The sequence below is a fragment of the Microcaecilia unicolor genome, chromosome 10 (genome assembly GCF_901765095.1).
Source record: "Microcaecilia unicolor chromosome 10, aMicUni1.1, whole genome shotgun sequence".
In the NCBI taxonomy this organism is placed as follows: Eukaryota; Metazoa; Chordata; class Amphibia; order Gymnophiona; family Siphonopidae; genus Microcaecilia; species Microcaecilia unicolor.
This window is the reverse complement of record NC_044040.1, coordinates 28,210,845-28,228,920: the sequence shown is the minus strand read 5'-3', so window position 1 is coordinate 28,228,920 and position 18,076 is coordinate 28,210,845. Positions and strand designations below refer to the sequence as shown.

General features: G+C 40.4%; 1 protein-coding gene across 1 annotated transcript in view; it reads left to right on the top strand.

The window, feature by feature from the left end:
- PTPN12 (protein tyrosine phosphatase non-receptor type 12) overlaps positions 1–17,829 on the top strand; it is a 95,489-nt gene extending 77,660 nt beyond the window's left edge. Inside the window, 2 exon segments of the mRNA XM_030216573.1 lie at positions 1,317–1,430; positions 17,115–17,829. Of these exon segments, the coding sequence (XP_030072433.1) occupies positions 1,317–1,430; positions 17,115–17,131 (131 nt within the window). The 3' untranslated portion in view covers positions 17,132–17,829.
- Positions 17,830–18,076: the final 247 nt, after the last annotated feature.

Here is an 18,076-nt window from a genome sequence, read left to right as displayed (position 1 = left end):
GACAGTATCCAAGCTAGAATATAATTTAAATAATGAAAGAAGATATTTAACTCCAAGCAATATAACCTGCACACACATGTACTGCAGCTAATGAAAACTGAAACTAAAAACCACACTGCTTTTACAGTGACTGATGCGTCACCCTCAGAGTGACAGATAATGTCGTAATTCCACAGAGAGGCTAATTCGAAGAAGCTTACCTCAAACTTACAGATTTAAATTCCTGCTTATATTTTGTATCAAAAATGTATTTGGAGCAAGCAATTTACCATATAAAGGTATTGTGCAAGATCATAAATGCATTAATTGCAATAAAAAAACAAAAAAAAAACAAAATGGTAGCACCCCCCTCCCCCACACACCTTACAATCCCTAGTGTTGTAGTCAGGGCAGGAGCGATGCCCTAGTCATGTCAGCCGTTTTAAGAGCAGAGCTAGAATGGGCATGAGTAATTGGGTATTGTTCCTGCCCCAATTACATTCCTAGACCACCAGGGATTATAATAACATGGTCATTTTTTTTTTTTACTGAAAACATGGCCTAAAGTTAAAATAACTTTTTGGCCAAAACCAAAACAGGGCAGAAACAGGATGTTGGGCTGGTTTTGGCGCTAAAACCAAAAACTGAAATTCGGTTGGCCTCTACACTAAATCCAAATCACTTTCATTACAGCCTCTTGATCTTAAAAACTTTTTCCCATATTATAGCCATTAGTATACACAGCTTTTGTTTTACTTTTCTAAGGTTTTTACTTACCTGAGGGTTTTGTTTCTCTGTCCCCAGCAATCTAGTTTGTCATCCCTTATAAGTTAACCATATGGAAGATATCCTATTATGAATACTGTTCTTTGCTTTTACGTGGATTTTAGGTTGTGAACTGCTTTGATCTGCAATGTGGCAGTTAAAGAGTATAGTAACTCTTAAATAACTAAAGGGTTAGTGTCTCTACCCAAACACGCCCCAAACGCTAAGAAATAAGTTACTTTTTAACACGTGGGAAGCACATGCCAGAACTACTGCAGGATGCCTCAGAGCGCCCTGTAGTAGGTGTTTTTAACTTGTGGTAAGCACGCATTAGTACTTAACAGCAGCTTGGTAAAGGGGCCCCTTAATGACCAAGGATGCTGAATTAGAAGTTAAACTTATAAATAGAAGAAGCAGTAGTGACCCAGTGCAGATTCATTTAATGCCGTGCTACTTTTGATGGCAAACTATCTATTTAGAGCAAAGCTTAATTCACCCGTATGCTGAAAGTAGTATTACACAGTTCAAGTATAGACAACTTTACAAACATATTCTCTGACCTTTCCTTTTAGATAACCCAGGACGAGGAGACGGGAAAAAATGTGATGTACCTCAACTTCCCCCTGCCAGTTCCATGGACACAAAAGATCAACTGTCTGAAAGTTCATTGGATGTCTCTGATATTGGTAAATGTGTGATGATTTTAAAAGATTTTGTAAAATGTGGATGCTAACATAAAGGTTTAGTATTCCTTAAAGGTACTTCATATTTAATGTATCAACTTTTGACCTCTGAATGAAGAATACGTTGTATAGTAATGACTATTTTCGTAGCATCCCACAGATCAATCCAGAGACGAGTGGGACTCGCTTTTCTTCTGTCTACGTTTTCAGTGTCTGACTTCGGCATAGCAAGTTACAGATTGGTCTGTCTCTGTGGTCCCACCCCGTTTTGGGGCTGCTTTAGTACATCCCACTCTAGAGACCAAAGCAGTCCCAAAACGGGGTGGGACCACAGAGACAGACCAATCTGTAACTTGCTATGCCGAAGTCAGACACTGAAAACGTTGACGGAAGAAAAGTGACTCCCACTCATCTCAGGATTGATCTGTTGGGACTAATGGAAAAAATTATCAGGTAAGAACTAATTTTACCTTTTAATTGGTGATGCTAAATAATGTTTTTCTGCTTAATTTTTTAGATTAAAAAGCAAAAAAAAAACCCCAAAACCCTGCTAGTTTGAGCTCAAGTCCGTTAGGGCTGGGCCTGTTTACCCTGTCAAATCAGTATATCCACCTCCTGCTTTTGACCTAGATGCTGAGCGCTAGAAAAAATAGAAATATAGCAAGTTTGCTGCTCTATGTGCTAGTCAGTGATTTAGGAGCCTTGTACCAGCTTTATTTTGATTTGGCAGTTGTTCTTGCAACTTTAGGCCTCCATAGCTAGGATGTTTTTTATGTAAGCTTTTATTTGAACCAAATCTGGGTATTTTTCCCTGTCTTCTCCCACATACGTAATGTGGTGATTGCAACTACGGTCCTGGGCTGGGGGCCATGCGCCAAGCGCCAAATCTCCTTCCAGAATCCTGCATTCATGGACCCTGAATCCAGCCACTAGGTGTCTGCTTTGAACTATGATTATGTGATGATGTTTACAGTTCTTCTCTTGTATGTTTTCTTAACCTTCTCAACTAGTATCACTAATTCTGAGTTTTTAGGAATCTGGTTTATCTTGCTGAAGAAGAATTGTCTTACAGGTAGCTAATTGATGATCCTCACCCAGATTGTTGCCTTAGTTGTATCATATATTTCATGTGAGGTCTCTTCTTTCTGAATGAAGTTAAGGTATTCTTATGACTGTATTAATGTCAGACTTGTAATAAAATCTTATCTTGTAACAAATGTTATTTCATTAGTAAGCAGTATGAAATCAGTTACACAAGCAACAATATCTGACAGTACCGAGACAGAGTAATGCTCTCAAAACATTGTAAAAGGTTTCTGAGCACGGACAAGAGTTGCTGCATGTTTTTCTGTCCACTATGCTGTGACTGGATTTGGTTGGCTCTCGCAATCCCATAATTTCCAACAAACTAAGATTTTTGCACAATTTCTTCCTCTTCAGAATAAAAAGTCCCTCCATTTCTAAACATTATGTTTTGACTTTGGCCCTCACAGAGGTATATCACATAATTTGAATGTGGACTAGTGGGGCAGAGCATAATTCTGACGAAGAAGAGTACAACATTTAAAATTCTGCCTATTTCTTCATCTGCAGAGAAATGGGCTTTGCTTGAAAAATCACAAGTAACAAAAAAAAAAAAAGTGCAGCTCGCCTTCAAACAAAATGCAGTTAACAGGAACTTTGCACAGTGGCAAAAAGAGATCCAGTTGCATCAAGGCTGAAAGTTAGTTCCTCATATGAGAAAATAGGGAAGTCTGCTAGCTTAGCACCTCTTAAGAAATGGCATTTTGTATCAAAATTGGAGGAGAAATCAATGAAATCTGTTGGTACGTAACAGTCAAAAGTGTTGACAGAGATACTAAGATAATACACCACGACTTCAGCACAGAAACGTAGGTGATATTTTCAGCCTGAAGAACAAGTGCAGCTTTTGACTAGGTCACTTCCATCTCCGCTTTCCTCAGTTCATTCTTAAATCCCTCCTTCAGTCCCTGCCACCTTCCAAAGTAACAATAGGTAAACAGAGATATTGACCTTATCTAGGGAAAGGAAATACATAAAGAAAATAACCACATGGAAAACCCACATTGAGAAGATAAAAGCATATATGTCAAAAATACAAGCATAAAGAACAATTCAACTTTTATAGCCCTTGCTGTTATCAAAAAAATGATCACCCAACCCCTCACAGGAAGTAGTAGTCCTAACAATGGAGAAATTAGATCTTACCTGCTAATTTGCTTTCCTTTAGTCCCTCCGGACCGGACCAGGATTGGACTGTTGGGTTGTGCCCGCCTACCAGCAGGTGGAGACTGAGAAAAACTCTGACTCTAGAGAGCCAATAGGAGCCCTGGCCATGTGACCTTAGCCTCAGTATTTGAATAACAAAGCAGGAAAGAAAGAAAGAACTTCTGTGCCGTATGGAATCCTAGCAGCCACAAATTCCTCGGCAAAACCGAGTACTAGAGCTCACCAGCAACTCTCACCAGAGAAGTGGCATGGCCCATTTGTATTAGAGCTCGCCAGCAACTCTCACCAGAGAAGTGGCATGGCCCATTTGTATTAGAGCTCGCCAGCAACTCTCACCAGAGAAGTGGCATGGCCCATTCCTATTAGAGCTCACCAGCAACTCTCACCAGAGAAGTAGTATGACTCACTTAAGGTTTCATATATATTCCAGCAACTGAGCTCACCAGCAACTCTCACCAGAGAAGTGGTATGACATATTTAAGGCTTTATATATATTCCAGCAACTGAACTCACCAGCAACTCTCACCAGAGAAGTGGTATAACCCATTAAGATTTTATATATATTCCAGCAACTGAGCTCACCAGCAACTCTCACCAGAGAAGTGGTATGACATATTTAAGGTTTTATATATATTCCAGCAACCGAGCTCACCAGCAACCCTCACCAGAGAAGTGGTATGACATATTTAAGGTTTTATATATATTCCAGCAACCGAGCTCACCAGCAACCACCAGAGAAGTGGTATGGACCACGCAAAGTCTTTTTTTTTTTTTTTTTTTTTAAATATATATACAGTATCATCTGTTTTGGTTTGTTTTTTGAAACATTCCACTTCCAAACTTAATAAAAGAATCTAAAGAGTTGATAGAACATGGGAGGGGCCTGGTCCGGTCCGGAGGGACTAAAGGAAAGCAAATTAGCAGGTAAGATCTAATTTCTCCTTCCTTAGCGTCCCTCCGGACCGGACCAGGATTGGACTGTTGGGAAGTACCAAAGCAGTAATCTTACGGGAGGGACAGACATTGAGAATGCGGTAGAGTTCCTGAAAACACCCAAACTAGGATGAATACGAAGCCAAAAGCTTGACGATCCAAGAACCGCCAATAAACTAAATAGAATGACTACAAAGCAAAAAAAAAAGCTGAAAAGTCCAAGCGACGCTGAACATTGTCCCCTACCAAGTGGCCGCTATATAATGTCCCCTATCGCACTATCAGTGCAGCGCAAAGGACAGAGAGACTCAAGAAAAAAAAAAAAACAACTGAAAGAAAGATGGCAAAGGTAGAAGCAGAGCCGCCTGGAAACAAAAAACTGCAATGAATCTACCTCAGCTGAGAAAGTGGAAACCATCTACCTCAGCTGAGAAAGTGGAAACCGAGATCCTGAAGTACAATACTCCAGATATCGTAGACTGTTGCTGACCTAGCAACAGATTGGAAGTATGTAAAGCCTGTCAGTGAGAAAGTACCTGATCACTAGAAGCTAAATAGGTAAAAACAAGAATGCAGTTAAATACTATGCAAAAGAAGGTACCTAAATCCCTGCTGCAAACTAGACTGAAGGTCCAAATAAACTGACAGCCGCTGCAGTTACCCAACATGAAGAAAACATATCTCAGAGCGCAATTCAAATGAGAGAGAAAGAATCATCTGTAGCTGTTGCCTCTGCAAGCAGATCACCTGAGACTCTTGTCATAGACCCCAATTAGTGAAAACGGGAATAAATCAACAGTAGACACTTGTTAGTACCTTTCATCTGTTAGATACATATAGAAGTCCATAAAACACTACACAGTTCCAGGAATAACATGTATAGAATGTTTGTACGTTTAGGAATCTAGCCAGGTGCTCATGGTCTGGATTGGCCGTGGACAGAAAGGTGGGCTCAATAGAACCTTTGAGCTTTTCCCAGTGTGGAATTACATATGTACTTATGTAGTAGAACTATAAATATACATATATATTTTCACAGATGCAGCCATCAAAAAACTGCTCACTGTGTATATGCTCCCGGCATACTTGCAGGAAGAATGCTCAATCTCAACCACCAGACCCAAGTGCTGCACTAGTGAGAATACAGAGGCCAACTGAGCGGAGGGAATTCCATCCGAGATAAATATCTGGATACGAGAGGGCATCTATCTCTGCCGCTGACAAGTCTTTTTAGCAAGAGAGTAAGCGAGGCACATGGAAGCTCAGATCGAAAAGAAACAGTTCTAGAACTGGGACCTCCCCTTAAGGTACTATCCACTGAGAACTCGCAGAAGTTTTTTTTTTTTTTTTTTTTTCCAATGGTCACGAAATTGACGGAGTGAAAAGCTGCCAAAAAAGACTACCGAGACTCCAAAGAGAATGAAGAAAAAATTCCTTCTTGGGAGCTAGAAAGTAAAATTTTACTCTGCAAAATAGAGCAAGGTAATGGCTGAAGGCCCAAGAACATCCAGAGAAAGCAGAAAGTGGGACGCTTGTAGAGAAGACAAAAACAGTCTGCGCCAACTTGACTAAACAAAGAGAGAAAAAATAGAGACATGCTACAAAATCTAATGAGATCACATGAGAGCTCAAAAGAGAGATCAAATGAGAGACCTGGCTACATGCACCCCGTAACAACCTAGAGTGTGCCCGAAATGCACCACCCGTTGCTGGACCTGACAACTCTGCCAATAAGACTGTCTGTAATTAACCAGACATCTAGGAAAGGATGAAACGAGGAAACGTTGTTTCATGAGCGCCGCTGCTACTACGACCATAACTTAAGAAAAAAGTGCGCGGAGCCGACGCAAGACCGAAGAGCAGGGCAAGAAAACTGGTAATGAGGACCTTCTCATCATCCTCGTATCGTGGACATTACTCCTCCTATACTGAGATGTACTAACCCACACCCATAAGAAATGAATGTGGTACTTGCAACCTGGATTGACCACAACTGAGGACAGGATGCTGGGCTTAATGGACTCTTAGACTTTCCCCGTATGACAATACTCGTATACTAATAGCAAAAATGCACAGGAAGTGAAAGAATCCCCTTCCAATTGAAAGGAAGGTCTGGAGTGAGGACGTATAGAATGAAAATGAAAGGATCACCATATGTTGAGCGTGGACTGAGACACACTGGCCTTTAATTTTACCGGATCTCCCCAAACCTCGTATCATGTCATGCCTCCTTCCTCAATGAGATGTACAGAGATGAACAGATGCACACTCACGAGATATGAATGTGGTATTTGTAATCTGGATTGACACCATCTGAAAACAGGATGGGGACTCTTGGCCTTTCCCATTATGGCAACACTTATGCCCTTATGGCAAAAAATGCACAGAAAATGAGTGAATCTCCTTCCAAGAGAAAAAAAAAAAACTCTGGAGAGAGGAAGAATAAAATGAAAATGAAAAGGAATAGACTTGGAAAATACCTATTACGGAAAAGGTGGTGAATTTGTGCCACAGGAGACAAGACTGTACCTGACGTCAAGAAAGCTTGAAACAAGACCCTAAAATCTGTAAGGAAGAGAAAGGGATAGCAGATGTTATGGATGGTCATACTGGACAAAACCAGAATGTTTACCATGTACCCAGGCTGAATAGATAGAGGAAACAAAAATACAAGAAGATGGCATGAGGACCTCCCACTATCCTTAAGTGGGAGAAAATGCAAATTGACCGGATAACTTTACTCCCTAAGTGGACATATATCTTGTAAGTCCTAGAAGAAAACTAAGATAACACATGAGAAACTCCAAGACAGTTGGAAAGTAGAGAAGATGTGAATAAAACATGCCTTCTAAAGCAGCTGAGAAAACTGGGTGCTCGGTAGACAGGACTAAGTCTCCTAGAATATGAGAACCATCTGAACCATGTAGCCTATGCAGCTGTCATCTGCTATGCCAAAGAAAACGCATAGCCATGAAAGAAAATTGCTGAAAGGAAGTAAGACCTTATGTCCAGAATTGCAAAGTACGCAACAACTGAGTATCGGACAATGTATTTCATTGCACATGGCATCTGAACCATATAGCCTACACTCTAGAGAACGTTTGTTAAGATCTTAAAACACTGTATAAGAACATAGCCACGGAGGAAAATTTCCTGAAAGGAATTAAGATCTTATATCCAGCATTGTAAAGTACCAAACAATAGACTATCCGGCAATGTAGTTCTATCCACATGGCACCTGAACCAGATAGCCTATGCCATAGAAAATGTTTGTTAAGTTCTTAAAAACACTGTATAACATCATAGCCATGAAGGGAAATGCTTGAAAGGAACTAAGATATTATGGCCAGATTTGTAAAGTACTAATCAATTGACTATTAGACAATGTAGTCCTATTCACCAGGAAATGAGAGAGACACAGAGTGACGTACACTGGACCCCCATAAAAACTGCGCTAGACAATAGCGAAGACCTTTCCTCCAAACATCACACACAAGGGAAAGGAATAGGAAAATGGTTATTTTGGAGCTGAGATACAATTTAATTCGCCCCATTGTCAAAAACAGAGAATTTCCGACTGAGCTGCACTTTAATTCACAACATTGCTAGCAACCAAAAAGTCCCCGACGGAGAAAAAACAGAGGGAAAAACAAAATGAGCGCCATTCGTATCGTAGCATTTCTTTTTTTTTTTTTTTTTTAATAGCTTGAAAAATACATGTAAAAATTAATTTTGGGGCAAATATACTACCAATTGCCCCAACTACTGGAGAAAAAATATCTCCTTTCCATTGCACAAACAGCCAAACACAGTAAAAGCAGAAAAATGCTGCTGCGTCAAGGGAAATTGCAGCTGCAAGCAAAACAATGGCGGCCAAGCGCACCAAAATGAGAAGAATAAAGTTCGGGGGAGAAAACCACTGACCGGACCGATGAAGAAGCAGGAAATCCGTGCCGCCGAAAAACAGATAGCCTCCGATGCCGCACAAAACATGGTTTAGCCTCTGGCCCGAACAGGAACCGTCAATACAGCTCCCAAGCTATACAGACCCATCGAAGAGCGAGCACGCGCTTAACAGTTCGCGCCTCTTTTTTTTTTTTTTTTTTACAACTACCGCCGCTAACAACGCCGGATAGCAGAGGAAAAATAATGAAGATAACAAAAAAAAAACGCCGATTAAAGTCAGACGCTAACTTATCACTTTTTTTTTCTTTTTTTTTTTAAATAGCTCCGCCAGAAAAGAAAATAAAGATTATTCAAACAGAATAAGATAGAAGAGCTACCTGCTCATTATAAGCCTGGGGAAAGCAAAAACTACTTCCTTTAAATTCCTTTCAATTGAATTAATTCTTTTAATTTTCTTTTACTTTATTTAATTCTTTAAAAACAGCTGCCTATTAAAAGTGGCTGCCTCTCCCAAAGACGGTACACCTTTCCAGAGAAAGGGACGGCCCTTCCCTGCTAAGCCAGGGAGATGGGGAGGAAGGGGGGTGGACTCGAGACACCCGAGTTTAACACCCCAGAGGCTGTCAAAGAAAGAAAAGAAACCCTGTCAAGCCTCTAATTACGATTCCAGGCACAGAAGAAGTATTATAAATATATCTGTAATATCTTATAGAGAAAAAGAGAGAGAGAGAGAGACTAATGGGCTCACTTCCTACCTGCTGAGAGACTGAGAAAATACTGAGGCTAAGGTCACATGGCCAGGGCTCCTATTGGCTCTCTAGAGTCAGAGTTTTTCTCAGTCTCCACCTGCTGGTAGGCGGGCACAACCCAACAGTCCAATCCTGGTCCGGTCCGGAGGGACGCTAAGGAACAGGACTTATATTTCCTCTTTAAAAAGCTTCCTGACTGCAAAGGAAGAAGTTAAAAAACAAACAAACATATACACACACATTGTTTACCACGGAATATCACAAATTACTTATAGGGAAAATGAAGATAAAGTTAAGACCCAGGGTTTAAGCCGCAGAAAAGCAGGTCTACATAATTGAGTTAAGCAACATCTGGGAAAATCTGCATTTTCTGTTTGCAAAAAAGTGCAGATCTCCTTTTAAAGTATATTTCCAAGAAAATGTTATGAAAATCAGAAGAAAATGAAGCAAGGGACGTCATCACCTGAGATGGTTGCTTGAGCTGAATGTTCTGCGTAGCCTGAGCCTCTTTTTAAGCTTATCCCTTTCTGCAAACTCCATCATTGTGCTCACCTTACCTGCTTGCCAGGTGAAAGCTGTGCTGAGCACTTTGGGCAGGGTATGTTGACTGCGGGATGTGTAAACCTGCAAGAATTTGCGTATCAAGCTGCTGAGTTGGTGAACATGGAGCAGTTAAGATGGCACCAAAGGGACCTGACTTTCGCACAGCCCGCAGACTGAGAGCCCCACTGCTTGGTCTCCCACAGAACAGGTCACCTCTCCCCTGGGAGAGATACGTGAATGGATGTTGGAAATTAAGTCTAACACTGTGGCCCTTCACACGGAGCTTGCCACTCTAGCGGCAGATGTACAGAGAGAGATCTCTTGAACTGGGGCACCGTGTGGAGGATCTAGAGGTGGGTCTAGTTGAGCATGTGAAAGCTGTTGCAGCTCTCGGGACCAAACTACAGGAATCTTTGTCTGTGGAAGTGTCACTGGCGGATGAGATCAAGGATCTTAAAACTGCAGCAAACGCTGCAATCTTTGCTTCCACGGCCTTGCGGAGACACCGAAGCATAAAACTTGCGAGGAGATGGTACAAAAACTGGTGAGCTCTTTACTACAGGATGTTTCTACACCACAAGACCCCAAACTATAAAAATTGAACAGGCGCATAGAGCGCTAGGCAGACCAAGGGCGAATTTGACCAGAGATGATATAGCCTGTTTTGCTGAATTTAAGGTTAGAGGACATACTGACTAAAGCAAGGAGTGTGTGTGTTCTGGGATACCTACAGTATAGAAATATACCAGGATTTAGCAGCTGTCACTTTGAAACATTGTAGTGAACTCAGATCTGTTACACTGCAACTATGTGAGCAGAATATCAAATACAAATGGCAACATTGGTTTGGGCTTGCTTTTTATTTCCAAGGCAAGCTGCATCCAGTCAAAACCAAGGAGGAGGCACTGGCGATCTTGGAGGACAAGCCAGTTCCTAAGCAGCAACTGCATACAACACTACCAGGACCTGCTACACTGGTCAAGCTGCGCCCTAAGTGGCTGTAGGCACAAGGTGGGAAACGCTGCTTGTCCCGGCAATATTCAGCTGCTAAGCTCCCTTCCAAGAGCCCAAGTTGAGCAACTTTTGCTGGTTATGGTGGGTTTACATCTGCCCTGGTGATTACTACCCGATGTGCTTTTTGTTAGTTACGCACACGGCTGCACCTTTGATAGAATGAACCGAAGTCTGTTGTTGGGGACAATGCCTTGTTATTTGAACCCTCGGGCTCTTCGTTGAGACACTTCGCTACCTCCCTCAACTAGCTGGTGCTGTACTGGCCATCCTAGCCTTTTCCTGGTGAGATTATCAGGGGTGGGGAATTATTTTATGGCAGTCATTTATGGTTAAAGTGTATACCTGATGGGGCTGTGTTTGGTCCGTCTCTGCATGTTGGGCATGGTTTTGCTTTGTTCTGCATTCCTGCCTGAGTGGTGTATGGCTGATGACCCTTAATGTTAAGGAACTTAAGGATCTCAACACTCCTACTGAACAACGCCTCTTATTCAAAGAGGCTGCATGCTTGCTAATGGACATATGTTTTGTGTAGGAAACTCACCTTCTGCAATGGCATGAGCATCTGCTTTTGTGAATAAATTCCCATTGTTATTTTTGGCATCTAACACATTACAGAAAAAAAAAAAAAACATGGGGTGGGAATTTTAATTTTCCGCAATCCTTATGCAACCGGGAAGATTGCGCATACGGATGTAACACAGTAGATGACAGCAGAAAAACACCTGCACGGTCCATCCAGTCTGCCCAACAAGATAACTCATATGTGCTAATTTTGTGTATACCCTACTTTGATTTGTACCTGTGTTCTTCAGGGCACAGACCGTATAAGTCTGCCCAGCACTATCCCTGCCTAGAATAACTTTTTATAAGTAGAGTAGTAATTTGTTATAAATCGTAATCAGTGTGTCATTTAGAGGGGGGTAGTTAAAGGGATTGTTCGTGCAGAGATTTTTTTTCTCCTGGTAAAGGGCCACTAAAACAGACATCATGTTATGGAAGGTGCTCAACATACAGACTTTCTATTTACTTATTTATGGCATTTATATCCCACATTAAACATGAATTAGGTTGAAACCTGGGAGCATTTAAAATCTTTTTCTTTTTTTTTTTTTTTCCTTCTTTTCCTGTGCCTACATCCAAAGATGGAGATGGGATGGAGGAAATTACTTGCGACGGGGATGGGCGGGTACAAGTTAGATTTCGGAACCCCGTGCAACTGTAGTCAGTGTAGTCATTCTGGGACATATTCTATACGTTGGCATTTAACTTTCAAAAAGGAGATTATGATAAAATGAAAATTTTGGTGAAAAAAAAAATTTTAAGAGGAGCTGCTGAGAAGGTCAAAAATTTACATCAGGCGTGGATGCTGTTCAAAAATACCATCGTGGAAGTCCAGGCCAAATATGTTCTGTGTATTAAAAACAAAAGGAGGAAGGAAGACCAAACGACAGCTGGCATGGTTAAAAAATGAGGTGAAGGAAGCTATTAGAGTTTAAAAACAAAAACAAAATTCTTCAGAAAATGAAAGAAAGATCCAGCTGAAAATAATTAGAAACATCAGGAATGGCAAGTCAAATGCAATGCGCTGATAAGGAAGGCAAAGAGGGACTTTGAAAAAAAAAGATAGTGTTGGAGGCAAAAAACATATAGTAAAAATTTTTTTTTAGGTATATTAAAAGTAAAAGCCGACAAAAGAATCATTGGACCGCTAGATGACAGAGGGATAAAAGGGGGGGCACTAAGGGAAGACAAAGCTGTAGCGGAGAGATTAAATGAATTCTTTGCTTCGGTCTTCACTGAGCAAGATTTTGGAGAGATATTGGTGCCAGAAAAGATATTCAAAGCTGACAAGTCAGAGATGTAATGGTGCAATGTGACAAACTGAAGACTAGCAAATCGCCTGGACCAGATAGTATTCATCCTGGAGTACTGATAGAATTGAAAAATGAACTTGCAGAACTATTGTTAGTAATATGTAATTTATCTTTAAAATCAAGCATGCTACCAGAAGAGTGGAGGGTGGACAATGTAATGCCGATTTAAAAAAGAAAAAAAAGTTCCAGAGGAGATCTGGGAAATTATAGACCGGTGAGCCTGACGTCAGCTTGGGGCAAAATGGTAGAGACTATTAAAAAGAACAAACTTACAGAGCATATTCAAAAGCATGGATTAATGAGACAAAGCCAATATGGATTTAGTAAAGGGAAATCTTGCCTCACCAATCTATTGCATTTCTTTGAAGAGGTGAACAAACATGTGGATAAAGGTGAGCCGGTCGACATTGTGTATTTGACAAAGTACCTCATGAAAGACTCCAGAGGAAATTGGAGAGTCATGGGATAGGAGGTAGTGTTCTATTGTGGATTAAAAACTGGTTAAAACATAGAAAACAGAGAGTAGGGTTAAATGGTCACTATTCTCAATGGAGAAGGGTAGCTAGTGGGGTTCCCCAGGGATCTGTGCTGGGACCGTTGCTTTTAAACATATTTTATAAATGATTTAGAGATGGGAGTAACTACTGAGGTAATTACATTTTCTGATGACACAAAGTTATTCAAAGTTGGACTAGGAGGTACGCAATGAAGCTGCAAGTAGTAAATTTAAAACAAATCAGAGAAAATATTTCTTGATTCAACATGTAAGTACAGCGCTGCGTACGTCTAGTAGCGCTATAGAAATTAGTAGTAGTAAACTCTGGAATTCGTTGCCAGAGAATGTAGTGAATGCAGTTAGTTTAGTGGAGTTTAAAAAAGGTTTGGATAGCTTCCTAAAAAGTCTATAAGCCATTATTAAAATGATTTGGGGAAAATCCACTGCTTATTTCTTGGATAAGCAGGATAAAATGTACTGTTTTGGGATCTTGCCAGTTACTTGGGACCTGGATTGGCCACTGTTGGAAACAGGATGCTGGGCTTGATGGACCTTCAGTCTGTCCCAGTATGGCAATAGTTATGTACTCTGACCAGAATATAGGGTAACCTGAAGATCTGAGGGTATTCTCTATTGAAAAAGTACTCCCATTTGCAGTCATAGCTTATCTATCAGGCCCACTACTGATGAAACACTTGCAGACTTGCCTTTGCTCATATTCAACTGACAAAATTTCCAGCTCTTTTGGGCGCTTGAGGGGCATGCCCATGTGGCCACATGTCTGCAGTTAGCTTAGTACAGCTGTTCAAATATTCTACCTTAGGTGCCTCTTGATAGCAGGTCAAAGGATGACATAGTGTGGTTACAACTTTCTTCAAAAACCTTCACTGGTCCATACCTGCTCGGACTGTCCTTTCTGTTCACACCCAAGTTCCTTGAATATGCTGTTCACTGCTCTTTTTTTGACTTTCATCTCAAGCTATTCGTGATCCCCTCCAATCTTGCTTTCTACATTCTACAGAAACATCCCTTGCCAAAGACTCCATTGACCTATTCCTGAACAGATTAAAGGCCTTGACTTACCGGTAATCAAACTCCTTGACATATCTACTGCTTTGGACACTATCGATCACCACCTACTCCTGGATATGCTGACTCACTTGCATTTTGGGTCTCTGTTCTATCTTGGTTTTCTTAAGTCCCCCATTGCTCTTTCAGTATGCTCTGGTGGATCCTCCTGTATTGCTATCCCATTGTTAATGTACCTCAGGCTCTGACTTAGGACCACTTCTCTCAATAGTTGTTCCCTTGGTGCTTTGATCTCCCAGATCTACCTTTCTAGACAAGAAATTTCACAAAGAATCCAGGCCAAAGTTTCAGCCTGCTTGTCTGATATTGCTACCACCATCTGAAATTGAACAGGGCCATGACTGAGATGCTTATATCCCCCCCCCCCCCCAAACCCCCTCTTCCCCTAGTCGTTTTCTATGAATAATACCATCATCCTTCATGTTTCCTCAGCCTGTATCGGGTGTTATCTTTTGAGTCCTCTTTTTCTGCACATATCCAACAGAGTGCTTAAACTTGTCATTTCTTTCTAGCGCCAAAATTTGCACCTCCTTTCTGAAAGCATTACCAAACTTTTATCCCCACACTCCCTACTTACGGCAACAAGTCTCCCAGTAAACCATCTCTGCTGTAGAAATGTACTATAGTTTATGCCCTGTAAGGTCCAGCATGACCAGGTCTATTGAATAAAAATAGGTGGCTTAAGTCCCTATGGTGTCAGCAGTTTGGCCAGCTGCAGGCAATAATGTGTTTTTTTTTTTTTTTTTTTTTTTTTTTTTGGGGGGGGGGGGGGTTTCCCCAATTTATTCAAAATTCTGCAATGTGACTTCTCTTCCATCAGGGTCTGTTCCAACTTAACCCTTCTTTTCAAGTCTCCTTTTGGAGCCATCAAAGGTCACCTGCTTGAAGGAAGAGTTAGGCCCTGAGCTTGAACAACACATCTGGTGATGTTACTGGGAAAAGTCAGTTTCTCTACCTCCATTTGCTGGTAGGCGGAAATAACAACCCACTAATCAAGATGATGTAGGCTGGATACTAAAAAATTGTCTTAGAAACTCATCTTGAGTTCTGCCAAAAGCAGTTAAACCTTTTCAAATTAATGAAAAAATAGCAATGTCTGCCTTCTATCCTAAACCTCAAAAGTGCCAGCTTAAGACCTTTCATCCCTTATACTGAAAATGGGCTTTTGCTTGAACAAATAAAATATATTTATACAGTTTGTCTTCTTTGACCCCAAAAGACTTGGTATTCCAGTTACAAGCCTTGAGCTGCTGATGTTGAAAGGCAAAACATGCCTTATAACTGGTATCCTAGCCAGTCAAGCCTCACTAAATCAGAGCTACTGCTGCCACTGTAGCTCTTAAAACTTGCATTGCTGGAGTATCTGAAAAGCAGCCACTTGGTCTTTGCTTTGAATGTTCATCTTACACTTCTATCTGTACCAGTGTTCAATCAGTGACAATGTACTCATTCAAGCAGTACTAAACAATCTGTTTTTGTGATCTGCTCAACTGTTACATCATTATGTGAATTGGTTGTTCACCACCACTAAAATGTTGACAGACTGTAGCAACCTAAGCTTGGGGGTTTCTGGCTTGTGTGCCTGATAGTCTTGCTTGTTGACATAGAAAGCAAACTTGCTTACCTATAATAAGTATATTCAATAGACAACAGGATTAATTTGGCACTATTTATTTGGGTTTTGCTCACACCTTTCCAGTAGTAGCTCAAGGTGAGCTACATTTAGGCACACTGGGTAGTTCCCTGTCCGTGGAGGGCTCACAATCTAAGTTTGTACCTGAGGCAATGGAGGGTTAAGTGACTTGCCCAAGATCAACTAGAGCAGCAGTGGGATTTGAACCGACCACCTCTGGATGTCAAGACCTGTACTCTACCCACTAGACCACTTCTCCACATTTTGAGTTGTAGGTTAACTAAAGGGACCCACTGAGTATAGGAAGAGCCTAGCATGCTCCAGTGTCCCACACTTTGGGAGCACTGGCCCTTTCTTTACATAAGTATTGATAGAATTGCGTGTTTGTTGCCTGAGCACTGTATTGGCCCATGCCATCGGATCAAGGCAAAAAAGAGAGGGTATTAAATACACTAATAGAGCAAGAAGAAAACAAAAACAAATGGGCCTCCAGGCACAGGACAAAGGTAGACTTTATTATTATAAAGACCCGACATGGGCCATGTTTTGGGGTCAAAGTGCCTGCATTAGGGGTCGCAGAAAAACTGATGATAAAAAATACAGTATATATCATCAGTAGTGATAAGAAAATCCTGCCAAAATACCGAGATGCCAAACGCTGCTTCTGTTAATAGACCTTAGTCCTGTGCACTAGAAGCGTATTTTTAAAAAACACCAAACTTGCCAAAAAGCTTTTTAAACTAGACTTCTGGTGCACAGGACTAAGGTCTAAAAATGGAAGAAGCATTTGGAATCTAGGTATTTTGGCAGGATTTTCTTTACACTATTGATATATACTGTGTTTTTTTTTTTACATTTTTTCTGCAACCCCCTGATGTAGGTGTTTTGACTCTGAAACACAGCCATCCTGTGTTGGGTCTTTTATAATAGTGTTCCTTTGTCCTGGAGGCCCGTTTGTGCGTTTGCTTCCCATTGCCATCCGATGTCATCCAACCTGCATTTGATTAATCCTATTATCTATAGAAAACACCTGTTAAAGGGAAGCAACTTTGCCTTTGCTACATAGTTGATTGTAAACACGATAAATGTTTATATTAAAAGTTTTTTCTCTTACGACATAAACTTTAACATAGCAAAGAATAACTAACTTAGGAATTAAAAAAATATATATAGTTCACAACAATTTTTGTTTCTCTACAGGTTTCAATAGCAGTTAAAGAAAGCCAAGAGGGCCAAGCGATCCATCTTCTGATTGGACATTATGGGGGAGCTGATGGGCACAAGATAAATTTATACTGGAAATATCAAGTGCCACAACCACAATAGTATTCCACATTTTAAGTTTTCTTGACTAACAGAAAAGTGTAGATGCGATATTATGGTACACTTTTTACTGTATACTCCACATATCCTTTAACATTGGAGTCAAGTACTAAATCCTATTTCTTTGCTGGGACCATTTACCTGCCTTATATAACAGGAGAAAAGTATTACAAATGGTTTGTGTTGGAACAAAGTATTATTGCCTTAATGTCTCTTAACCCTGTTACACGCTGCTTGTAGACATGTTAATATAGTGAGACTTTTATGATACAGTTTATGGACTACTTCTTTTTTCTAATTTTTTGATTACTATGTATGCATCGTTTTTTATATGTACAGGGCAAGTAGGTATATAATTTGACAATGCTGCAATCATAAATATTAACAGAAGATGTAAGAAATCTGCATGATTTAAATCTTATGTACCTTATTTGTAAATTATTTGCCCTAAGTTTAAAAAAATTATTCTGAATTGTGTTTAAATTCTGTAAAACGTGCAACCAACATTGCAGGTTAGCAGAGATAAAGACTGTAATACATTTTGTAAATTGTAAACAAAGTTATTTTTATATTATATACTGTTAATTGTCAATCCTATATTGTTGTGGTTTTCCTCTTGTCATGAGAGATTCAGTAAGTGCCTTGGAACAATATTGAATTCTCTCAGCATGTGTGGGTTACTGTCAAGTTTGAGTTCATCTGGGGATAAAGGATCAAACACACCGATACATTCTAGTATTGTGACCTGCCAGTAAGAAAAAAAATTCTGTACATAAGCACATCTTCATTTTAGTATACTTGATTTTAAACTTTAGGTTGTATTGCACGCTGACTGGATT